Below are 25323 nucleotides of genomic sequence, written 5' to 3' on the forward strand. Positions count from 1 at the left end.
AGTAGTTAGTTCCAAAACATGAGGGCAAAGAGGAGATAATCAGAACAACTAAATACCATAACCATATGCATCTCATTCTGTAGTTCAACACAGAAAAAGGATGGACCAAACCAAGACAGTAAAAAGGAAAAGGTGGTGACAGCTGCATCAACCTTATTCACAACCTGCCCTCAGGTCACTCCATCCCATCTCCCCACTGTCCCACATTATTCCATTTGCTTGACACATCCCTTGCAGCCCCCCAAACCCAGCATTTACAGTATAGAAAGATGACAGTGTTCCAATGGAGGAAAACATCTTAACTCACAGGCTGGATGAGGAAGGGTCCTGTGCTACTTTTAGAGGTGGCACCTTCTCAGAAGCATCCTGTGAAAAAAAAACCAAACCCACGTACTACCCCAACCCCAGCTTGCTTAAGAATAAAAAAAACACATAATCTTTTATAAAATCTTTATTGGATTCAGCAGTGCTGCTTGCAGCTCTCAGGAACGCAGAAAAAGAACTATCACTTGAGCTTCCTGCTTTTCTTAACACCCGCGCGGATGCCAGACACCTCCCCAGCATATCTGTCCAATTCCCTCCGGACTTCACGGACCTGGCCTTTGCGGCGGATCTTGGCTCGCCGGAATTTCTCCCGGTGCTTAACCCTGGGGTTCCGATCAATCTTCCTCCTCTTGGGTGTGAGGCCTTTGTTCTTGATCATCTGGTAAGTGACACCTCTCTTTTTATTTGGATCCTCTCCATCCAACACTGCTTCTTCTCCAAGCCTGTCTTCATCTTCAGTTCTCTTTCTCTTGAGCTTCAACTTCTTCTCCATCATCTGGTAGTATTTTAGGGCAGCCTCTTCATCCAGGTCTGACTCACTGGAGGGCTCACCAGCTGAAGCCCAGCCATTAGCAAGTACAGGAGCATGTTTGGATTTGGTTTTCTTAACATCCAGTGGTAGAAACACTGCAAATTTCTTCTCCTTCCGTAACTTGTCTTCCTTCTTATCATAGTAGTTTTTCAGAAGCATACGGACTTGTGAGGACAGCTTTTGATCTATAACAGCTAGGTCATTGATTATATTTCTATAAGCAACCAGCCGTTCGATAACAGGGTGATTATGAACTGGCATCCTCTTTGACTTCAAAACCAAATAGAAACTGATATTGGCACAGTAATTCAAGTACAGATGACACTTGGTCTGCAAATAGCGGCTGCCTTTCCCTTGCGGGATAGTGCCATTTTTGACCATCTGCAGTAGTGGGTGCAGTTCATCCTTGAGCTCCATTAGCTTGACTTCAAAGTCTTCAATCAGATGCAGGAGCTCAGGGGACTCCTGCTTCAGCAGCTTGAGCTGCTCCTTCTTGGAAAGTGCCTGCAAATCCTTGTCAATCTTCTGCCCTTTGCTGTCGTGGGTTTTCTGTTGATCAGCCAGATAGCCCTGAAACACATCTAAACCATAATCATCTTCCCCCAAGTCCTGCACCAACCGCCTTTGAATGACCTGAGCTTCCTGCTCCTCTTCCTCCTCCTCAGCATCAACCTCTTGCTGGCTACGCTTGCCCTTGGCCTGGGCATCGCTCCCGTAGTCTGTGTCGTAGTAGAGATGCTTGCGCTGGCCCCAGGAGAGCTCATGAGGCAGTTTGGTGTCCTGATGGTGCTCCTCCAAGTCGCTTTCCATGGACAAGTCCCCATCTTCATCTTCAACCTCGTTTTCTAACTCCTTTTCACCTTCCCCATTCTTATCTTCACCTTCGCTTTCCTTGTCTTCACCTTCCCCATCATGCTCCTCCTCACCTCCATCCTCTTCTGCGCTGTGGTCCAGGAAAAGATCCACCCCTTGTGCTTCCTCTTCCTCCTCTTCTTCCTCACCGTGTCCATCCTCCTCACTGTCCTCTGGCAGCTGCAGCCCCAGCACTTCCTCCTCCTCCTCCTCGCTGCCTCCGGTCTCCTCCCCGCTCTCCAGGGCCGCCATCACCGCTTGGAACTGTGCCTCATGAAATTCCTCCACCTCGTCGCGCAGGCCCTCGGAGCCCGCCTGCCCGCCGGCCGCCTGCTCCCCGACATCCTCGTCCTCTTCCTCGGCCGGCTCTGCCCGCGGCCGCAGGAGAGTGCCGCGGCGCGTCCTCATAGCTCCGCTCCGGCTCTTCCACCGTGCCGTGCCGTGCCGTGTTTCCGCTTCCCCACGCTTCCGGTTCCGGTTCCGCCGTGCGGGGCCCAGGGCTGAGCTGCGCGGTGGGGCTGATTCGTGGTGGCCTGAGCGCAGAGAGGCGGGTTCTGAGCCGGGGTTTGGCCAGCCCTCACCGGTGTGTCTCCTGGAAGTACTTGCTCATTCAAACCCCACCGCTTGCAGCTAAGCTTCTAGTTCATGGGCTGAACTCCAGTTCGTAGCCACTCCAAAGTCTGGAATATAACTGAGTTTATTTCTACTATTAGGTTTTTAATAGAGTAATAGCCCTGAGGAGCTGTGCCACGCGGGCAGCCCCAAGCACGGAGTTAGTTCAGTCGTGGCAGGTATCAGCAATGAATAATGCCGCACAACAATAAGAGTGCCTTTTTCCCTCCTCAGGGGGTCTTGTCTTCGCCTAAAAGCACAGACACATACAAGTGCTGTCTGTATAGTCTTACAACAAGGGGGAGGTGGAAAGCAAGATACAAAGTGCACCTGACATCCGTCCCCCTTTTTACTGAAACATCTTATTACCCCCACAATCGCATCAAACTTTCAGAGAGAAAAAGTATTTGAAAACCTTTCTGGACACATCTGAGATCATGAACTCTTCCAAGTGCTTCCCATCACCCAGTCTTCACATAACATTACTACTGGACCACCCAGAAGCGGTCTGTTCTTAAGATGCAGGTAGCTGTGCCACAAGAGCAGAGGGGGGCACAGTGCTGAGTTTAGTCTGAGCTCAGAAACCCAAAGCCTGATAAATTAGGCAGGCACACATGCCCACAAGAGGAGCTCTGTGTACAAGTGCAGATGCTTTTTTCTCACCACGGAACAGGTGCAGTGCTATTTATAAATACTCCTGCACACCTCCTTGTGGAAAAAGACCTGACAAGCAAATATTAAAGTTAACTGAAACGGTGGGGGGATGGGGGTGCACAACTTTAAAGCACAACTTTACTCACTTTTTAGTGATTCCTTTGAATGCTGGTAGGTCTGACAGCAGACAAGTCTCACTTAGGAGCCTTTCTTCTGACATCTGCATAGTCACTTCTGGGTCTAAATTTTCCATGTATGCTCTTGTACCAAAGATATGTTTCACTTCAGGCTAAGACACCCTTTCCAAATCCATCTGTGCCAGTTTTCAGATACCACTTCCCCTGGATACAGGCCTGCATAACAAAGAGCAACAAAAATCAGTTGGTTTTGGTGGGACATGGCATTAATTCAATTTGTTAGCCACACCTCAGTGGAAATCCTCACTTGATACTAGTTGGCCACTAAAGCACAGCCATCTCTGCTAATGAGGCTTTGTAATCCTGCTGCTTAATCCCACCCTCTTTTGTGTGAAGTCCACCCAGAGAAGTCTGCAGCTGATTTCTGTGTCATTAAAATTCCAGGTAACTTTTGTAAGCGTGACCTACAGAAGCCCAGGCCTTCACTGTGTCCCTGACACTTGTCATGTAACTGCCCTCACCACATAGTGCCCTCATCTTATTTTATTTTTCTTTTTTTTAAGTCTTGCCCTTTCAAAATTCAGAGCCTTAACATCAGACAAACTTCCACTTGGATTTAAATGGAATTGATGTGTTACCTCTGAGTCCAAGGTTCATGTCTAAAAGCAGAAATCACATCTACAGACATGTGAACCTTCTCCAGGACTTGCTGAAAACATCATCCATTTCTGATGAAGCTGGAAACGATATCTGATGTGAGTCAGTTCATCCAGTTAGTGGGAACTGGTCAAGCCAAACCACAGGGGTTTGCTGTAAGCATCAGTGGAATAACCACCACCAATACAATAATCAGTGACCACTGTAGGTCTGATTTAACCCACCAGTTCCTTTGCTTCCAAATGAGAAATGAGGAGAGAAGCCAGCTGTAGGACAGACTGCTAGCAGGGGTGTGTTATCTGGAGATGGCCCATGCCATGGTACAGCTGTCCTCCTTCCCGCTCCTCACCCAGCATGGCAAGGACACCCACAGACACAAGTTTGTCTCACTTTATCCAGGCACCTGTCCAGCATCTGACCTGGAAAACTCATTCAGCAAGTCCAGGGGTGATGGGAGACACAGGACAAGTGAAGGGAGATTGAGACTACAAGGCTGGTTCCCATTTCTTTTCAAATTCTCAATTACTCCTCCACTAGCCTCTGCCAGTGATGTTTGCCAGCCCCTTACCCAACAGCTGCAGTTCTTTAATGTTTGCTTCCCCAGATAATATTCTGGTAATTCAGAATGTCACACAGTAAAAAGGGGGTAGTCCATAAAAGTAACAGACCGTAAAAGATATCTTCCTCTAAAGAGCTTGCAAGCAAGATCAAAATGCTCAGAGACATGCAGGTGGCTGACCGGGACTAAAATAGCTCTTGTGCCACCATATAAAGCCCAAAGGGCCTATATGCAGTCATATCGATATAGCAACCGAAATTCAGGTGTGCTGAGCACCAGCAGTTGGGGAAACACATCAAAATCAACAGCATCACACTAAATATAATTCTGCTCAGTCTCTCCCTTTGGGCTTGAAAATGGGCATGGATGATTCTGCTTGGATCTTACCAGTGCTGTGTTTTATCAGCGCGGTTTGGCAAAACTGACCAGAACCAGCATCTTCTGCAAAGTGCTTTATTTTGCTGCCTGCGTCCCACCATCTTGTATGTTTTTAATATGTTACCTATTTTGTTACAAAGGTGACTGAACCAAATAGTGCTTTAGACAGACACCCCTACCACCTTATAGTTAACCAGGCTCATTTTTAACCTTATGCAAAATATGGAGCACATTGAACCTCTTGCTCCTGCTGCTTCAGAAGAGAGCTCCACATGAAACTGTTGGCAATATTTTCTGGGGAGGGAGAAAAGAAACGAAATCAAATTTTGCCCTCCTAAAGATGGAGCCCTAGTGAGAGAACAAGGTTTATAAAGAGCTATGCATAACCTGATGCCCTGCTGGGAGGTGGGCTTGTACCCATGTCATTGTTCCCCCCCCCCCCCGGGGAAACCTTGCGTGTGAGCACTGCTGATGCAACACAACAGCTCATTGCATCATGCAGCTGCCATAGGAGATGCTTGTGCTAGGAGAAAAAGCTTAGGGGACAGATCCCAGAGTATTTGAACACCTTTAGGGTCAGATACACAGCCTGCAAGGTCTGAACAAAGGAGATGACAGGCTGCCCTTTCAGGAACTGGGTGCCTGGCAGCATGGCCTAAGGACTTCAGTCTCCTGAGAGCAACCAGCCCTGGGTGAGCCCAAGGTGGCATGGGGTGGGTGAAAAGCCTGTATCTGGTCACTGGGCTGGTGCTCTGCTGCACAAGGAAAATCTGGAGGATGCAGGAAGATTTACCATGTGCTTCTCATGTTAATTGAGAGAAACACACATTGCAGGAGGAGAAATTCAGGAAACACTGAAGCAATAACCCTGGCTAAGAACAGGCCAGGGGTTTGTACTTTGCTCTGCCCCCCGCATTTGTCCCCCAGTGTAGGTGTTTGGAGGCCCTCGCTAAGACTGGGCTTCCCTTAAGAAGTGGGCTTTTCTGCACAAGTCACATAAACATCCTAAAGACAGCTTTCAGAGTTATACAAGTGATCCCAAATCTGGGAAAAAAGCCAAATCTCAGGTCCTCTCCAGTGTTCCCCTCCATCAGGAGAAGTCTGCTTGCCTAGTACCTCACAGAGTTTGCCCAGGACCTGACTCAGAACTTTTTGTTAACCAGCAAATCCATGGAGTTCCTTTTCAGCACCACTAGCCCTGAAGACAAGATGTCCCTTAAGGACCAGGGTGGGTTTGCACTAGCTTGCACTCAGCAGCTTTGTTACTTTGTGATTAATAAAAATGCACAGTAATATTGCAACCATCTGCCCCTCTTCATCTCTGAAAGCCGGAAGTCTTCATGCAGTGAACTTGCCTGGTTTCAGTCCCCAGCCACATTTTCCACAGTGGCTGTGCTGGCCGGCTGGGCTTTTATTTTAGGAAACAGCTGTATCATTTCCACGCACCCTTATAGGCAGAGGGAGGCTGTCCACTAGTGTTCTTCAAAAGAAGGGAAGGCACCATGAAGAGCTCTTTGTTGCTGTGTGTGGCCTTGGCCATCTCCTTGGGGCTCGTCCTGGTGGCAGGTAGGTGAGAAATGAAGAGCATGGACAACTCTGCTTAAGAGATCAGTGATGGGGTTTGTGTAGTCAGTAATATTTCTATAAGCCAAAAATACTACCTCAAGTCCTGCTCAAGCAGTCACGCTTCAGTGCCGCTTGGACACCTCAGAGTCTTTCTGCACCACAGAGCTGTGTGGTTTTAATTGCTGCCTTGAGGCTAAAAAAGCCAAGACTATCTGCAAATTTAAGACTCTAGCCATTTTTCATTGGGTTTCTGAAGCAACAAACAGCAAACATGCATGCTTGCTTTTCTGCAGTGGTAAGAAGCTTGCAAGACTGTTACCTGCCAGATTTAAAGGATTCCAAAGTTTTTCTGGTAATCCTGTATATTGCTACAGCAAATTTACTTCCAATTAAACTGTAATTTATTGTCTAACTCCACTGAATTTTCTGGATACTCTTGATTTAGACTGAGATCAGACTGTCATCCCAACACACTTCTCAGTGTGGTTCACAAATAATGGGTGCTGACTGTACTAATACTATACAACAGTCATCCTCATTCACAAGGTGGGTCTGGTCCCCAGGATTAAATCAATGCTCGAGGATAACCATCCCAACAGCACGGACAGCAGCATCCCTGCATTTCCTCCCACTTTTGGGAAAAGGGCATCTTGTTCCCTACCCAGGCAGGTCCTTGTAAAGTACTGCTTCCTGTGAAAAGCATCCAGCTGTATAGTTTATTTGCTGAAAAGACAGAAAATGTTGAGTTCAGCAACTGTGTTGGTTCAACACAGAACCCAGTCTGGCTTTCCCCATTCATATGCATGGCTTGAAACATATATATACATGAGCAGTTTAGAGGGGAGGTCAATTTAGAGTTATGTGTAGCTATGGGATTGCTGTTTGGACTGTTTACCTTGAAATGAATGTATTTTTGGGCTATTTGAGCCTCTTCCTACTTTAATAAATTAGCCATTTGGACCTGCAGCAGGGTTTGAACAGATCTTTGGAATGCATTTGCTTCTTCGCTGTGCTGAAGCTGGCTTCTGTTGGGCTTCATAGTGTGTTACAGGACCAGCCAATATTGAAATCTGTGTAACTGTTAAGGAGGGAGGGAACACCCATCTTGCAGTGAATCATGCAGCAGAAAATCTAACCTGCAGACACTTAAAAGGGCATGAGGAAATTTTTTATTTAACTACCATCTTCCCAAAGGGACTTTACTGGGTTGGTGCATGGAGATAGTGCTGATAAAGCCACCCTTTTTTGAGCTTTGTAATTTTAATTTGAAAACATTATATAGAATATATCTAATTTATGCTTACTGAAGCCAAGAGCATTACACAAGGAATTAAATAAGGACACTGTTTTTAGAGTACAGTCAAAAAACCTCTGCATATTCATAAGAGTATGTTAATATGCTTTTAGAAGATGAATTAAAGCCTGTTCCCAAACTTTTTGGAGCAATTCCCAAAGCCATTAGAATCTGACTTGACTATTGGCTTTGAATTAAGGATTTATAAGGAATTGCATGCATGTCTGGCAGACACCAGAGGAAGGTCTGTATGAAGGACAAGAAGCAAGAGACTTTGTATAAGACAAAAGAAAGGCCAAGACTCGCAGAGGTCACAGTCACATTTTACAGTGGCATTTGTACTGCTGGGTTGTGCTGGGTGCAGTACAGAGAAATGCTAAAAGCCAGCCCTTGCTCCAGAGGGCTCAATGGGCACATGCTATAGCAGGACATGCTTTAGAGAAATAAAGAAAAGTGGGGGAATATGCCCATGGTGGCTTGCTCCACTGCCCAAAGTAAGGAAGCAAAGTAATTTCCTTCCTGATCAAGAAACTCCGCAGTCAGTCCTATTCAGGAAAGTATTCTGCTGCTGCTTGTCACAGAAACTGCATTTGTAACCACCTGGGGAATTTTAGGGTCACTCTGAGTCATCATTTACAGTTTTGGTGGCTTTTTCACAAAACCAGCATCTGCAAGGATCACAGAAAATAACCCCGAGGAAAGGAAGCAGCAGATGAGACCAACATATTGTGGAGCAGGAAGGAAGCTGTAAGAAACCTTAGGTAGAAAACCTGGAATGCAATTGGCATGACATTGCATGGACTAGACACCTGGAGGCTCTGCCAGTCAACACTGCAGAGACCTGTCCTTGCATGGTCTGGCATACAGCTTTACGTAACAGTTAAGCTGCTGCCAACAGTGTCTGACAATCAGAAAACTTACAGCCCACCTGAGAGTCCATGCGCTGCTCCCACAGGCTTTGAGCACTATCCCTTTCACCCTGTAGCAACAGGCTCTGTTGCTAATAAAACCCAGCAGCTTTGGACATGGAGATTAAGAGAAAAACCAGACATGAGCTTATACAATGTGTGTTTCTGCTTCATTACTGATGTGTGCTTTGATAACTCAAACCCAGCTGCTGGGACCAAACCGTTTAAGTCAAAATGACTCTGAAATCCTTCACAGATATGAACACAGGCATCATCAGCCTGTTTTTTCTTTCCCTCCATGGTTAAGCCAAGGGACTAGCAGAGTAGGACAGTCCCCAGAACTGAGGTCCTGCTGAGCCCAATATAAACTACCCCATCTGACAAAGATCACTGGTTTTGGTACTTCTAAGCAGGCTGAAGATTCTGTAAGAAGAGCAATACCATACTGATGGCTGTGAACATTATTTCAGCAGCATTTAGAAATACAGAGGGAGGTAAAACAATCCCTTAAGAAGGGTATGACTGTGTGCATATAGAAGCAGGGCTGGCTTATTATGGGTTTGGGCAAAACCAACTAGCAAAGAACCAGCTACTTAAAATCCATCTACCTGCACAGTAAGAAGGTATCGCACGCAACCAGGAACCTTCAAAAAGCCCCTGGGTGACAGGATGTTTTACCCCATTTTAACTGGGTTTCATATTGAATAGTAATAGTTCATATTGAACCTAAGGTGGTTCTTCTCTATTTAAGAACATCAAAACTGCAGCCGTCCCTACAAACCACAAGCATGAGGGCCACCTGCCTTTCACTGCCAAGTCAGCAGGCTGCTGTATTGCTGGGTCGTCATGCTTTTTGGCATCTGTTCCCTGAAGGGCTTGAAGGACAACATATTACTTAAGGAAAACTGTTACATTGGCAAAATCAGGGACATTTATTTAGAGGCCAGATCCAAACTAGGATTTGGATTGCTGGACTAGTCCTGGTGCATGACAAAGGAATTGGGTAACCTCTCCCATTCAGGTAAAAGCAGGACTTCAGCTCTCAAGTGTAGCTTGAGGCTTGCAAGGGGATTTTCTTCCTATTTCATGAGAAACTGCTGCATGTTTGCCTCTGACCAGCCACACAGTGTCCAGGTCCATCATTTGCTCCTTCCCAGTCCCATCGCCTCTGCATACAGAACCATACTGTAGATGAAGCAGAGAGGACAGCAGAACTCATCTTTGCCAAGAGGCTCATTTGTACCTGCAACCCAGGTTTTAATCAACCCAGATGCAGTAATGGTATCTGTAATGCAGTTCTGGCATTTTCATCACTTGGCTTTCTGCTAAAGCAGGTTTCAGGGTTTGTCTTCTTGACTTTGGGATTGCATATCCTGTGCTCACAGGTTATCCACGTGACCCTGAGGACGAGGAGCACGTGCTGGTCAATAACAAGTGTCAGTGTGTAACAGTGACCTCAAAGTTCGTCCCCTCCAAAGAAAATCCTGATGCAGAAATTCTACAGAGAAACATACGCATCCTGTAAGTGGCAGACGAGTGTTACATGAAGTGTTACAAGAGTTCCTTTTTCTTTGCATTGTTTCCCATGTTCTTGCATTAAGGAACTGAACTTTTTTTCCTGTGGGCTGCTTTCTACGGTATCTTGGAATGTTCCCTTTGCTTCATGTTTTTATAGTTTACATGAATCGATGTGTGTTTTGTTCCTTCAGATACAAAAAGCATTTTCATGTTTTAAGAAGTCCCGTTGTAGCTTTACATAATAGACTGGGGAAGTAGGGTGTAACATTTCTACAGCTGATTAAATCTGAACCCAAACTGGGCCGATGACGCTGGACTCAAAGCGAGCCTGCTATTTATATAGGCTGAGAAAACTGGTTAATGCCTGAACTATCACAAAGGTTAATTCTATGAGGCATGCCTCAGTTGAAGAGTAAGATTTTGTCTTCTTTATTCACACAAACCTTACAGCAGTGTGTGTGTCTTTGAAACATGGACCAAGTTCAGGCTCAGAGCCACAGGGATTCTGGTAGAGCTCACAACACGGGAAACAGTAATTAAACATGTCCATGTCCTGCAAGTCTCTCAGGCATCTGAGAGCTCAGAGTTTAAACTAAAGGATTATCAGCACTGTCCCCTTCCAAGTGGCACTTTCAGAAATTGCTGCAGTCATCTTGGGGTTGCCTTTGAGGGCACTGAAGGGCCAAAATGCGCTGCTCCTGGGCTTTGTTACAGAGAAAAGTTGGAATGCAAACAGTCTGAACAAGACAACGAGAACTCAGAATTGTTCCCAGCAGAGTAGTTCTGGTTAATAAGCAGTTTTCATGACAGTGATTCTCTTCCCTCCTTTGCAGAGTCCCCCTGAAGGCTCGAGAGAACATCTCTGACCCCCTGTCCCCACTCAGAACCACTTTTGTCTACCGCATGACTGACCTGTAAGTAATTATTTACTAAAGTAATTTCCTAAGACTTCATCACCCCACCAGCATTGTCTACCCAAGCTCAAAAACATGCTCGAAGGCCAGTAGAGAAGGTGAGGCAGGGTCAGTGAGGAAAATTTTCCCCACAGTCCAGCTTTCATATTCTGTTCCAGGCCAAGAAATAGTTATCTCCATGATTAATTGTCGTGGTTTAAACCCAGTCAGGTAACTCGTTCACTCACTCCCCCCCCTCCTTCTTGCCCTCCCCCTGCTCCCGGAGGGACTGAGAGGAGAATCGAAAAGAATGCAACTCCCACGGGTTGAGATAAGAACAGTTTAGTAACTAAGGTATAACACAAATCACTACTGCTACCACCAATGATAATAATGATAAAGGAAATAACAAGGGAAGAGAATACATCATCTCACCACCAGCCCCCCCAGCCCGACCAAGCTCTGACCGATACCTCCTCCAACCCTGCAGTCTCCCAGCCCCTCCGGCTAACTCCCAGTTGCCTCCTGGGCATGACGTGCTGTGGTATGGAATACCTCTTTGGTCAGTTTGGGTCAGGTGTCCTGTCTCTGCTTCCTCCTGGCCTCCCCTCCTCCCTGGCAGAGCATGAGGCTCACAAAGTCCTTGGCCAAACCTAAACATCACTATCAGCTCTGTTCCCAAGCTGAAAGTCAAAACACTGCACTGCACCAGCTACCAAGAAGGGGAAAAATGAGTGCTACTGCTGAACCCAGGACATTAATTCACATGAAAAGGGCTCACACTTACAGGAAATGTTTCATTCTGACCCTTGTTCATCTCAAATGTCTTAAATATAAGCAGATTACACATAGCCTGCTTAACCCTCCCTTTCAGGGACCAGTCTTGACAATAGCAGTTTGACAACACTAAAAGCATCTGGCTGGGGGTTCCTTTGTAAAACCTAAAAAGGCCACAATACTCTCCTAGATCCATGTACAGATCAGCAAGGAAGATGGGGGTTTCACCAGGGGCATCTTCTCATCACAGCTCTGAACACTTGCTCTGTTCTCCATCTCTTCCAGCTGCAAAAAATGTGATCCTGTAGAGATTGAGCTGGGTGGTGAGATACACAAGGCCCAGCAAAGCACCTCCTGCGATGAACCTGAAACCTGCTACACCTACAACCGGGACAAGTGCTACACTACAAATTTCCCATTCCTCTACCACGGAGAGATGAAAAACTTGCAAGCAGTTCTGACACCAGCATCCTGCTATGCTGATTAGCTTAATCCACTGCCTCCTCACATTTAGTATTCCTATAAAAAAAATTGTATAGCACCATTAGCACCTGGACAAGAGTGTCCAAAATACCAGATCCCAGAGTAATGCCAACTTGCTTCTTCATACTGTTTTCAACAGCAGACTACTGCCATCTCCCAAGAACAGGTACTGGTTGTTAGACTCTTCATCCCCGGCACATATCTACAATGCCATTATTGTATGCCCCAGATGTTATCACTATATAGACCAGATCCTAAGTAGATCTAAATCAGTAATTCTCTTTAAGGAAAGGGAACTACATAGATTTACAGCACTGGAGAGCTCGTCTTTCTGGTGGTCTTCCAACAGTCTTCATCTGAGCAAGGCTGCTGGAACATCTGTGTATTTCTCTCCCTGAGCCATCTCAAGCAAGCCTCTGCACAACCTTAAAAAAAAAACCCTTTGACTGCATTAGCAGAATTTGTGTCATTATTAGAAGTACAACCAGATTTGAGAGAAAAGATGAGGGATAAGACCAAGGATTCCTATTTCAAAGGTCATATTCATTTGGGCATTCTAAAGCACTTTGACTGTTGCAAGCTTCTAGCTTGCATGTACATTTGGAGAAGACCAACAGATAACTCTACCCTGAACTCTTCTGCAAAGTTGCCAGGAGCTCAGCTGTGCCAGGAATAGTAAACCCCTCTAGAACATTAGGTATTTCACCTTCCATGCTTATTTACTGATACTGGTGCCTTCTTCCACTCCTGCTCCCAGTTCAGTCACAAGATAATTCAAATATCTCCTTTTGTTCCTCACTTCGCATTTAAAACTTCAAGAAATCCCATGGTGACTCAATCGCTCAAGCAGTGCCTTAGCTAGGGATTTATTCCTTCTTTCACATCAGTAGACTTGCTCTTCATACAAAAAACCCCACCCAAATCAAGGAGCCGATTCTTTATTGCATCTGACATGTGGTTTACTCTCTATTGCCCATAGAGACATTGTGAATGAGTGCCCAAGGTGTCCAGCATTACGTTTGGGATGGCTGGTATGTTTTTCACTGTTGTCAGAAATTGATTGTTAAGCCTTAGGCTGATCTCTGGCTTCACACATAATTGAAATAAACCAGCAAAAGCCTTACTCCCCTAATTGTAGCTTTGTTAGTGAAACTTTGAATAAAATATTTTCTGCAGCAGCCTGTGTGTTATGTTCAATGAGAACTCAGAAAAAGCCAAGTCTATAATTGTATTCTTCCCTCCTTCACAGTGAGGAAGAAGTTCTCCCTAAATAACTGCCTATACTTACAGGCAAAGCCTTCTGAAATACTGGGATAGAAATATCATGATGTACTTGCAGAAGCTATAACAGATCAAGGCTGAACTGGTTTATGAGTTTAGGATCAGTTCCACCTGACTGAACTGCTTCAAGGCCCTGTCAGTCAGTGTAGGACCAGAGCTTGAACATCCAAAGATCACCTAAATCACTCTTGAAATTGCAAGGTGCAGATCAGAATCCTACCTCACCACTGATAAAAGTGCCTTCAAGACAGGTATGCCAGGGGCTAGTCATTTGTATACAAGGTGTCTTGTCCTCCAAGAAAAAACAGTCTTGAAAAGAGCAAAGAGGACAGACAGATTACCCTAACTACATTCTGTTACATCAGAGTTATGGACCATGCACTCAAAAATGAAAGACGGCAAAAAGATGCCAACTCAGAGAAATGCAAAGGGGCCTCCCTGCAAAGAGACTCCTGCCATCTGCTAACACAACTATACATATTTCAGGGGCTAGGTACTAAACTCACCAACATCTCAGACATTTTCTTCTTCAAATATGATATAAGAAATTAGTATGTCATGGTGAGGCTGCATTTCATCTCCCAGCACAGTTCTTGAGGTTACAACTAGTCAGTCCTTGGGGCTCTGCCTCTAACTCTAGAGGCTTGTGCCTAAATACAAAGTTTCCATATCGATTTGTGCATCCTGTTGTAGAGACAATGGAAGGTTCACCTCCATAAGACTGGAAATCACCCTGCTGCAGATCTTGGAAGCCCAGCAACACCAGCACAACAGACTACTTATGAGAGGCATTCAGGAAGAAGGAAGTCAAAGCAGCTGTGAGCAACTACTTGCTTAGATCACCTTGGGCAGAACAATCAGCCATTGGGAAACAAGAAAAAGGCATTCAGCAAACTCCCTATGTGCTTTTAAGCTTTATAATGCATCAGGATTCATTCCCTCCATGTTTTCTAAAAGGGAGAAGCCTACACCACTAACCTGGATTGTGTTAACCAGGTTTTAGGCAACTCAAAGCAACACAGCAAGTTAAACCAGGCTCTGAATCCTTACCTGAAAGGCCAAGACAGTAAAATAGGAGCAAGTGAGGTCTACTTATCTCTGAAAGCACCCTGGAGAGTGTCTGCAGCCTTCTAACCAGTGGAAGTGTTGATGGATGAGACAAATACCCCTTGCTGGAGGCTTAGTTGTGCCAACAAAACCACACCTTGCTTTGAAAGATCATGGTTCTCAGATTGTGCAGCTGCTACGTCAAGTGGGATTTTTTTTGGCGAGTCCTGATGTTGGGGGGAAGAATGCATGCCTTGGTGTGAACTCCTTCATTTCATTCTCTGACTAAGGTGGGACAAGGCTTCCCCCTTGGGCTTGCAATGCTTACCTACCAGGTCCTTGCTCTTCACAGGTCAGGGTGGTTTTTCAGCTGCATTTAATGTTTCTTGAATAATTAGTGCATTTAAGCTTAATTCATTTTGCCTCAGACTTGTAGGAATACATTTCTATTTCATCTCCTCACAGACTGCTTTTAGACTTAACTCTTCCCAGGTCTGTCTTCCTTGCCTAAATCCTGTTCTGTTGCTTACACAATGTGGGGTTAGAGGGATTTTTTTGCTAGTTGTTTCAGACATCCTTTTTAAACTATGGAAATTTATCCTCAAATCCTGTTTCTAGTTAGACCAAAAAGTATAATTAGCAGCATAAATTACAGCACATATACAGGCTGAGAGGAACAAATCCTTGAGCTCAAAGGCATTCTTTTACAGTAGGGAATTCAGCCATCAGGGCAGTTTATTATGATAACAAGGCAAAGCTGCAGTTTCACTCACAAATAGGCCAAAGGGTTATGGGACAGCCCAGTTCTTGCACTGCAAAGGCTTCAGCTGTCTTTATTAGGCATTTCTTGTCTAGTTATAGCTAACTGCCTTATACACTTTGAGCTGGAAGGTTTCAATTTTCAGTAGGTGTGTAGATTGCAGCACCAGTTATACCTTAGAGAATTCAGAGATCACTTATTTCTGTTCTGTAAAGCAGTAAGCACAAAGTGAAAGCTTAAAAAAGCAGGAAGTTGTTTGTGGACCAGGATCTTTGTCTAGACAGCAGCTTACAGCACAAGACATCATGACTGCCTTCTAGCCAAGCCCAAGCATTGCTAAGATAGCCAAGTGGTTTGTGCCTGGAATTTAGTACTCCAAATCCAATCTTCAAACTATTTGTCCATTTCAGAATTGACTCCAAACTACCTTAAGGCTTATTCCAATGTGAGAATATTCTTCTAGGAGCAACTCAGCTACTAGTTTTATTCCTTTTAAGAAAATTTAGAAATCTGTATTAATTCATGGTCATGAACAGCCTTCTCTTATTTTGTTGTACCTCTTCAGACACTTTCTTGCAAGCTTTGGTTGACTCCTCTGGAGCTCTATCATTTTCTCAGCCACCATTTTCCAAAGGAACTGAAACAAGAGATTAAACATAAACATGATTAGCAGCCTCAAATGATACTTAGAATTGAAGAACAAGGTAAAATACATGAAAAGAAAGGGTAAAATATCTGGTGCACCTATGGCTGAGTTGCAGCTGTTGCCTGTGATGTGAGATCCAACTCAGTCTAGTCTCTTCTCCAGCACTGAGGTTTAAATCTGCTTTGCATCCACAGTTAACACATAGCACAGGGTTTTGCACATGCTGATGGCATTTAAGAATTCCAGCCACACAAGCTGCAGAGCTACACGAGTCCCAGGTGTACATCACAATACCTGTAGGCTTGTTCCCAGGATGGCACTTTGCACTGGTCCTTCATACTAAGTCTGAACAGGGGGAATCACAGCATTGCTTTCAAGACCCCCTGCTCAACAGAGCCCCAGCTGCTTTCTGAGCCCCCCCTTTGCTATTACAGCAGTTCCTCCCCTCCAAAAACTCCAATACATAGGAGAGAACAACTCCAAGTCCCTGGTCTAGGCATTTTTACAACCAGGACATTAGGACAACACAGCAATAGCCACAAGCACATCAACCTGGGGACGCACACAACACCCTAAGCAGATTCTCATGACTCACCAAAGGCTGTCTGAGGCCCTTTCTTTCTAGGAATTCCTTAAAGGCCTGTGTGCTGTAGAGCTGTGTGACTTCTATCTCCTGAATTAATTTCCGCAGTAGGTCAAATTAAAACATTCACATTTCATATTCATGTATGTTTCACATGCCTAAAGAAACCATGCAGTATGTGTCTGTCCAACTTTCATGAAAGCTTATCAACCAATACGTATTTCAACTGCTAACAGCTCTAACTAGTTCAGATTTCATTTTTGCTTCTAAAAGCAATGAGGTTGCTTTGTGAACATGAAATTGGTTTTATCAAATTATAACCTATGGTCCATAATCTGATGTCCTGTGTACTACACAAAGTCATTTCCCCCAGCAGCTTTGGCAAGCATCAAGGCAGGAAGAGTTATTCTTCATTTTCTAAGTAAGCACACCTACCCTCACTGATTTGCAGTCTATTTTCAGGAAAAGCTGAACAAAATGAGGTAGATTGTTGTTCAATTGTAAACTTTTCCTTTATTTTTAGCAGCATCAGCTATAACCTTTGCATTTATGTTCTTCTGAGCTCAGCTGTTCCCAGGCATCCTCCCTGCCAAAATTACTCATTTGTCTTTTTTCTTCATAAACCAGGAGCAACACTTGTCATCAGCTTACCAGCCTTTTGCATGTGGCATGGTTTTAGTCACAGCAGCTCCTCAGTTTGACCTTTGGAAGGACTGCCCTCTAGAGCATTAACAGCGTTTTCCCTTTGTACTGTGTCCTAAGTGTGAAGGTGGAGTAATTTTTTTTTTTTTTTAATAAAGTGGAAACTAAACCTACATCTAAGGCCAGCAACTGAAGAACCTGCCTACTCCTCAAACTCCTCCTAACAACACCTTGTGCCACAGCTGAATCCAGCACCTTTGTCAAGGTGGGTATTGCAGGACAACTAAACCAAGATAAGCACACCCTAGAACATTCTTAAAAGAACTAAATGTGCAACAGCTATTTAAGCTTGATTTGTGCTTATTTGCCTTCTGGGGCTATTGTCCACATATTGGTGCCATGAAGCCACAGGCTAATCCAAGTCAATGAGCCTGTTTGAACCATGGTGATCTCAGCTTGGATAACATGGTCTGTTCCACATCTGTTTGTGGCTGCCAATTACAATAAAGTGCCCAGATACATCCCTGTGAGAAAATCTCATAGCTATGTCACAGAAGAATGGATACTGCTTTTGACTTTCACAGTACCTTTTCAAACCAGTTCTTTGCACTCCCAAGGCTATTGATTGTGGCCTCTGGTTATTTTAATGGTTCATTTGCTTTCAGTTTTCTCCATGTTTTGGGATCAAGATACCATGCTCCATACCTGATCTTCTCCTATTTTGTCTGGGAAGGGACTTGGAAGGAAAAAAAAAACAAAACGAAATAACTACTGCAATGTTCTTTCATCATCTTGGCATTTGTCCCTCATACCATAGGCAGTACAGACCATCGCAGAACCTGAATGCCACCTCTGAAGAGTCTACCAGGGATGATCTTATATCCTACAACTGCACAATATTTAGGTGACAGCTGATGACAATGACTAGCAATTTTTTCCCTTCCCTCCTCACAACTCCCCTCAAAGGGAAACAGTATTTAAAGGTACTTCTGGAAATCTCTACCCTCAAGTCATCTGGCCATTTTTTAAACTCACTTTTGTAAGAACTTGGGAAGGAACCATGTGAGGTTCATACTTTGGGAGCCAGAGGCTCCACCACAAACCATCCAAACAATTATATCTTTATCAAGTATAAATGTGGGGTCCCTTACATTAACCTGGCAGGGCAGGTTCCTTAGGTAGTGAGAACTCCTGACAGCTAACTGGGGAGGTGAAACGTCCTGGCTCTTGAGCTGCTTTGTTTCATGTTGATGAATTTCACAGCATTGGAAAGTGAAGGGACAGTGGCCTCCCTTTCACAGCTGGTGTTGAGCAAGCTTATGAGGGTATCTTCATCAATATTCCAATTCCCTCCACCCCAGAACATCCACCCCAGGAGAGCCAGAATGGGGAAGAAATCAACATCTCCTTAGTAGTAGTACTTTCTTGCTTCTGTTACCGCCTCCTTGCCATCTATACTATTGTTAAACTCAACTCAGTGTGATAGTTTCAGCTGATCTACAAGTATGCTTGCATTAGAATCATCACAGTGACAAGGCAAGCACAAAGTTCGGATCTAACACATGGATTGGTGTATTAATCTCATATGAAAGGGGATTGCTACAAGGTGAGGCAGTTGAATGGTCATTTGGACATGGATGGCTTTCCTGGGGAAAAAAAAAAATATTCTGCAGCAAACTTAATTAGTAATTTTGTATAGCGATATTTATTCCTTGCTTTTCATTTTAGTGGGCTAAGCCCCATTAGTCCCAACAGGACAGAGCTGTGAGTCAAATGCTGGTTTTGACTTTGGCTCTCAGATTTGCACATCCAGAGTCACATTTTTACTTCTTGAGCCCAAACACATTTAGCCTAAAAAGTAGCAAATAAGTCTACAGAATCAAAGAAAGCAGGTAGTGGCAGTTTTGTTTTACTTACTGAAGACAAGCCAGTCACAAAAATGCTTGGTTGCTTGCTTTACATGTTTGTCACAGTGAACAAAGTCAGCCAGTGTGGCTTCCTTTATTCTTGCTGCTACCTTCTTGAGAAGCTGTACGCATGGGGTTTTGACTCAAGACTCTTTGCCACTGCAGGTATTAATGCAGTACAATGTGAAACACCTTTTATCTGCTGTGGCAGCTGTCACCAGTCAACCTGCCACCTTCAGAATAGAAAACTGTAACTGTATGCATCCATCACCACATCTGCCTGCCATTATCAGAAGTGGTTAGGAAAGAATCAAGTGATAGCACTTACTCTGACTCAGCTAATTCAGCCTGCAAAACTAACCACCAGCAAAGCTGTCTCCTTATGATTTTGAATCACTCAGCACCAACCACGACTAGCCTCTGAACAAGGTGGGATGCCAGTTAATCAGGATCACTGAGGAAAGCAAAGGAACCTATCTTTTAATGATAACTACTCCCATGACAGAATGATGTAACTTTTAATTAAGTGCTTTAATTTATTTTTCCACTCATCTCAGAACGGGGCATTCAGAGCCATTTCTGTTGCTGTCTTCATCTTGTACTGTACTCACTGTACCTGTGTCTTGGAAGCTGTTACTTTGCTTTGCATGTCCTCCATATGACCCAGCACCTCCTGACCAGGCTGGTTCTCCTGTTCATAGTCACTGTAGCCAGCTTTACTCTTCAGCATCATGTCAGGATCCAGGACACCTGCAACCTCTTTCAGGATCTGCAAGCCAAGCAAAAGGACATCCTGTGATCAAAAGCAACCTCATTGGAGGAAGTCTGCTTTGGGGGCTGTCAAGGACTGCCTGACATGCAAGTACCTACACATCTACTAGCAGTTAAGGCAGTTCATAGTCCAGAAGCCTCAATTTACAGACCTTTTCCAAAAAACTCTAAAGCATTAATTGCACCTCAGGCTGCTTGCTAGAACTGTGAATCATGCTTTAAGTCTAGTCTCTGACATCTTCTATGGCCATCTGCTATACCACATACGAAGCTTGCCTTCAACTACTTTTAGGTTTCCTTCCTGTCAGTACAACCCCTGGTTTCATGATCCCATTGTCCCAGTAATCATAGCCTAGGATCAGGGAGAGCCTGGTCTCATAGAACAGACACCCAATTTCCATCTCTGAAATATAAGGCTTCTCCCCCTGGACCCATCTATCATCTTATTGCATCCAAGCCTTAGGGAAGTATATCCCTTTAGACAAGGCTAAAATAATGCTAAGGCACTCCATTCAGTTCCCCATCTTCTTTAGCATAAAGCCTGTCTTTCCAAAAGTCTCCCAGCTTCCCCCTGTTCCTTTTGAGAGGTACTAGAAGCAAAATAACTTAGTTTTGCCATTGTATTTAGTCACTATCTACCCTCCACAACATCCAGACAAGAGCATTCCGGAAGTTCCCAGCTGCACAGAAGGTAACTTGCTACCTTTTGCTTGCATGAAGCAGAGCAATATCAAGAACTGGAAACAAGGAAGGAAAGGAAGATTCTGTAAACATGCTGAGAAATAAAGCTAATGAGATATACTTTGCTATCTTGGGTATATTCTTAACAATTATGATTAGAGTTGTTTCCTGCTCTATAACATCTATTTGCATCACTGCCTGTTGATAACTTAGCAGATAGCACATTTTCCTTGATCTGTTGATTCCTCAATTAGCCATTTACAATACTGCTCCACAATTAACTTGCCAGCAATTTGGACTGACCATCTAAATATAAGTTAACATTAATATTATTTGCCTTGTTTTTAGTTTGGAAAGAAACAGAACTAGGTGTGTGGTTTGAATTGACAATAGTAGCTGCCTTCTATGTTGGTTTCCTGTTCCCACTCTCCAAAGAAACAATGTTTAACCAAGGTTACAATATGATTACCTTTGGGGAGGTGCTCTTTTCCAAGCATGGGTAGCGCACTGAAGGCTGCTGGCTCAGATAGCACTCTTTCTGTGCAACATAATCCTTCCTGGCTTGCTGTAGCAGGCTGAGCTTGCAAAGACAGACCTCTGCTCTGCTGCACTGGTTCCTTTTCTTCCATGGAGCTCTGGACAAAGATTTTGGTGTGCTGTTCTCAAGGGTAATTGAGACAGGCTGCTTCCTGCCATTAACAAGCATGTTATCAGGTGAAGGAGGAAAGCCATCTCTGAAGTCATCTAGACCTTTCTTCAGAAATATCCAGCACTGACCAGTAAGCAAGTTGGAGAATCTTGGTCTGCTTTCTTGAAAGCCCTTATAAGACATTCTCCCTTCTGTAAGCAAATTACATCATGCAGAGCTTAAAGGCTCTATTCTAATGAAAAATACGGGAGTACTTCCAGAGCACAAGTGGATATTCAGGTCCAGGTGTGCTCACCCACACTGGCCAGCATCTTGCTGCTGTACAGCTGTTGAGAAAAGCTGATAAAACACTGACAACTTGCATGAAGGACATCATACACTGAAAAACAGCATTTCAAGCACATAAAATACTGGCATTAAATTTTTTTTTTAATAAAAAAATAATTAATGTTATAGAGCTTCTGTTTCAAGACATTTTTTATATATGCCTATTGCTTTACTGAGAAAAATATTGTGAAACTGTATGTTCAAGATGACAAATATTCCTAACACCTCATTTCAGTTAACCATAACTTGTCCAGCTTTCGGTCACTCCACAGTTTTTACCTATACTGGCTTAAACAGTCAAATGGCAACTGACAGATGTTTTAAATTGGTACTTTCAGTGCAATACAATAAGGTACTTGCTTGCTAAAGCATAGCAAAAATTAATAGCCTAAGAGGTTGGCTTTAGAGATCATTAACGTACTTGCAATATCAAATAGTGCAGTATCACACATTTTATGCAGATGTATAATGCATATTTTATCCAGATATATACTCAGGAATTGCTTAATCCAGAGGTAAAATACATTTTAAGACTGTATTAAGAATTAGAAATATACATACCTGATAATTTTACAGCTCTGACAGTAAAAGTACCTTAAGAGGAAAATAGTATCTTATTCTATTTTTACTGACGTATAGAAAGTTACCTCCAAGGCACTCCACAAGAAAATTCCCAGAAAATCTGAAAAAGGTGTGTAAGAAAACCTGCAGAAGCTAACACTACAGCCATGTTGTTTAGACAAGGAAGGCACTAGCTTCTTTAAGTCCCTGCTGGCATAATACACTAAGCATGTTTGTAGCTGGTTGTTGTGGAAACCAGATTCACAACTCCTTTCCTGCCTAGAGCAAAAGCTTTTCACAAACAGAAACATGGAGAACTCCTGGGAACTGCAGAGAAAAATATTGGAATTAGACCAGAATTTTCTTTTGCCACAGCAGACATCCTTATCTTTTCAACACCCACACTTATTTATGACTGAACAAGCAAAGGCTTTGCTGCTGCTGGAAGATTGTGCCTTTATGACTTGTTCTTTACCATCACGCTTTAAGAAAAATACAAGCAGCAAACATGGGTCAGGTCTGGTGTTACCTCTTCTTGTGGGTTTGAATCATGACACAGAGTGGTGGATAAATTCAAAAGGAATGACTTGGGACAACTGGAGTAGTGATGCAGAGAGTTGACCAAAGTACAGGGGGGTTGTACAAGGGGGTTAGAGGAATTTGCTTGCTTAAACAAAAGTATTGTCTGTTGTAAATGCCTGCTAAGCAGAACAAAGGCACCTGGTCCTATTGATAAGGAAAAGCAGACACTTGGTCCTATTGATAAGCAGCTATTGATAAGGAAATGCAGGCACTTGATCCTATTGATAAGCAGCTATTGATAAGGAAAAGCAGACACCTGAATCTACTGATAAGGGGGAGAAGCAGATGGTTTATGGCTGGGATACCGACCAAACCCTAAGGCCATATGTGAAGACTGAAAGGTGAAAAGTGCAAGAGGAGGAAGACTCATTTACTTCATCTTGAAGACCCCTACCCACAGGAGGAAGACTCAGTTACTTCATCTTGAGACCCCTGCCCATGACCAGAGGGGGCACTGCGCAGGTGCAGAGGACCTTCTGGCTCATTATAATACGAAGCGGGGATAGGACATGAATATGTATAGGCGTGTTGTGCAACCTTACGAATATATATATAACTTTAGAGAATAAATGTAGAGGGAAACAACACTGAGGTACGCATGACTTTGAGGAATTATCCCCGTGCGTCTCAACGCTGAATAAAAAGCATACCTACTTTACAACTTTAACGAGTTGTGGAGTCAATCCGCGCATCAGTAGCTCTCTTTAACAGTTCGTGGAATAAATTCTGCTAATTCCTCAATCAGTTCTCATTGCGCTGCCGAAGCCTATCAGAAAATTTATGTACCTACTGGAAGCTCAAATAAAACAAATTCAAATACGTGGCATCGCAGTGCCAGCAGACGCTAGGTTGATACTCTTTCTAACATTAAAGTCTATTTGTGCACCCCAACATTCAGTTACTGTCAGAATGTCAAGCAGCAGGGGACCTCTGTCTTGGGCTGTAACCCAGCGAAGGCAAAATCCAAGTGTGACAGGAATGACTTTTCCCAGAATTGGAAGGATGGGGGGAATAGAAGCTTACAAATCTACAATGCAAGACTGAGGAACTATGAATGGTTTGCTCTTAGACCATCAAGTGATCAGTTTGTTTGGCCTGAGAAAACACTCAAGAAAAAGACTAAATAAATCAAGTTAATAACATTGTATTAAATGTAGCCCACAAAAAAATTTCAACTCAGAATCCTCAAAAAGAAAAGCCAAAGCTTACTAACATCCATATACAGATCAGAAAGTAATCACGCATAAATTAAACAAATCATACTTTGCACCCTTTAACACTGCCTAATGATTCTTCCAGCAAAGTTCCCTATTATATTAAATAACATTACTCACAGCACAAGTGATATACTCCATAGATTCCAACCCTAAAACAACCCAGAGTAAACAAAATCTCCAATTCTCACCTCAAAGAAAACACCTGCCAAAAACAAACAAACAAACAAACAAACAAAAACCCACCAACAAAACAAAGGAAGTGGCCCTTTCCCCCCTCTGAATTTAAGCATTCCTGGCTTGATGAGCTCATGGAAATTAGACTAATGAGTGTGCAGGAGAGAAGGGGGTTGGGATATAAATACTCACATGGAGCTCCTCACTAGATTAATGTTTGCTTTTCCTTTGTAGTAGCTGGGAAAGCCATAGCAGCAGCAAAGAAACCATCTTGTTTTGTTTCTTAATGAGCAGATTTTTTTATATTTAAATTGTTGCTTTCTTAAAATTAAGGTAAGCTTATGCAATGGTTTTTGGACATTTGCTCTGTTTATAGAAAAAAAGGAGAAGCTTTTCAGTAGCTTGTTTCCTTGCTTTAGTTAAGAAATTAGAATCTTTTTAAAAGGCTACAAAGTTAATTTTTACTGAAGAGGCTATAAAAACTTTTACGCTAAGTGTTTTCTTATTTGCAGCAGTTAAGATGCAAATAATAATTTTATTAAACAAGCTGTATGATAGTTATGCTTACTCTATTCACTGGGTTTTAAGTAAAAAAAATAGTTCAGCCTTTAGACTTTTTCTAACCTTAAACAAAATCTTTAATTTCTGTAGAAGCAAAAGCTATAATGTTGTTTTTACCAACCTACTAGGAAAAAAATCCAGTAGATTGCTATGGATATTTTCAATGGTGTGAGTAAAGTTTGTCTCTAACATGGTTGCTTCCAAAATTACTAGTCTTCAAAGCTGATTAAAGTGTTATATTTCATCAAGTTCATAATTGATTGCTATATTACATCAGTTTACTCTTAAACTGATCTGCTTTTCTGATTCAGTTTAAGTAACAGCTGTATAGTTCTACATTCTCTTTACCAAAACTAGTTTGTGATAATACATGACTGAAGGGTACTGAGTGAAAGCTCACAATCACATGAAATACTACTTCTGTTTCTTTGAATACTATGCTGAAGTCTTCAATAGAGCAGAGATGCCTGAAAGCAGAAACTAAGCATGCCAAGATGCTGACAAAATTAATAAATTTAAAGATCATTATGTGAAATACTAATTCTTTTTTCTTAGCCCTATTGCTCTGGCTTATGTTTTAAAGTGAGCTCTATTTAGTTTAGAAAGCACAGCAGGTGACAGAAGGCAGATGTTTTTTTCTTTATTCTTTAAATAACTAAATTCCTTCATCTTTAGGTTCTAATGCCAACCATCAATGGTGGTATCCAGCCCATCAGGCTTAAGCTGTGCTCTTGCAGGTGTCTGTACTTGAAGTGAGTGAAAATGTGTGTATTTCCCTGAAAAGAAGTCA

The 25323-nt window shown here is 43.2% G+C and overlaps 3 protein-coding genes across 4 annotated transcripts; 1 reads left to right on the forward strand and 2 right to left on the reverse strand.

The window, feature by feature from the left end:
- Window positions 1-436: 436 nt before the first annotated feature.
- UTP3 (UTP3 small subunit processome component) lies at window positions 437-2174 on the reverse strand. 2 transcript variants are annotated; one of them, XM_062624966.1, is made up of 2 exons: window positions 1759-2174; window positions 437-1716 (listed from the first exon to the last, which is right to left on the reverse strand). In XM_062624966.1, exons 1-2 carry the CDS (start codon window positions 2114-2116, stop codon window positions 506-508), a joined length of 1569 nt encoding a protein of 522 aa, XP_062480950.1. In that variant the 5' UTR covers window positions 2117-2174; the 3' UTR covers window positions 437-505. The 2 variants fall into 2 exon arrangements, with proteins under 2 accessions (XP_062480950.1, XP_062480948.1); XM_062624964.1 differs by having other exon boundaries at window positions 437-2174.
- Window positions 2175-6090: 3916 nt separating this feature from the next.
- Window positions 6091-12850, forward strand: JCHAIN (joining chain of multimeric IgA and IgM). The gene is made up of 4 exons (XM_062624967.1): window positions 6091-6271; window positions 9859-9994; window positions 10825-10905; window positions 11947-12850. Exons 1-4 carry the CDS (start codon window positions 6208-6210, stop codon window positions 12146-12148), a joined length of 483 nt encoding a protein of 160 aa, XP_062480951.1. The 5' UTR covers window positions 6091-6207; the 3' UTR covers window positions 12149-12850.
- Window positions 12851-15346: 2496 nt separating this feature from the next.
- FAM47E (family with sequence similarity 47 member E) lies at window positions 15347-21478 on the reverse strand. The gene is given in 10 exon segments (XM_062624968.1): window positions 15347-15765; window positions 15768-15848; window positions 15851-15869; window positions 16474-16551; window positions 17691-17842; window positions 18257-18349; window positions 18352-18470; window positions 19029-19169; window positions 19622-19779; window positions 20932-21478. Coding segments are annotated over 10 exon segments (1245 nt in total). The 5' UTR covers window positions 21295-21478; the 3' UTR covers window positions 15347-15724.
- Between the last annotated feature and the right edge of the window lie 3845 nt (window positions 21479-25323).

The sequence above is a fragment of the Pezoporus occidentalis genome, unplaced genomic scaffold (genome assembly GCF_034315485.1).
Source record: "Pezoporus occidentalis ecotype Australia unplaced genomic scaffold, CSIRO_AGI_Poc_V1 ctg275, whole genome shotgun sequence".
NCBI lineage: Eukaryota > Metazoa > Chordata > Aves > Psittaciformes > Psittacidae > Pezoporus > Pezoporus occidentalis.

Excerpts from the sequence above, each read along its gene's own strand:
- JCHAIN (XM_062624967.1), top strand. The coding sequence starts at position 6,208 with ATGAAGAGCTCTTTGTTGCTGTGTGTGGCCTTGGCCATCTCCTTGGGG. Across the intron at positions 6,272-9,858 it reads GGGGCTCGTCCTGGTGGCAG|GTTATCCACGTGACCCTGAG; the intron begins GTAGGTGAGAAA and ends CTGTGCTCACAG. Across the intron at positions 10,906-11,946 it reads GTCTACCGCATGACTGACCT|CTGCAAAAAATGTGATCCTG; the intron begins GTAAGTAATTAT and ends CATCTCTTCCAG.
- UTP3 (XM_062624964.1), bottom strand. The coding sequence starts at position 2,116 with ATGAGGACGCGCCGCGGCACTCTCCTGCGGCCGCGGGCAGAGCCGGCC.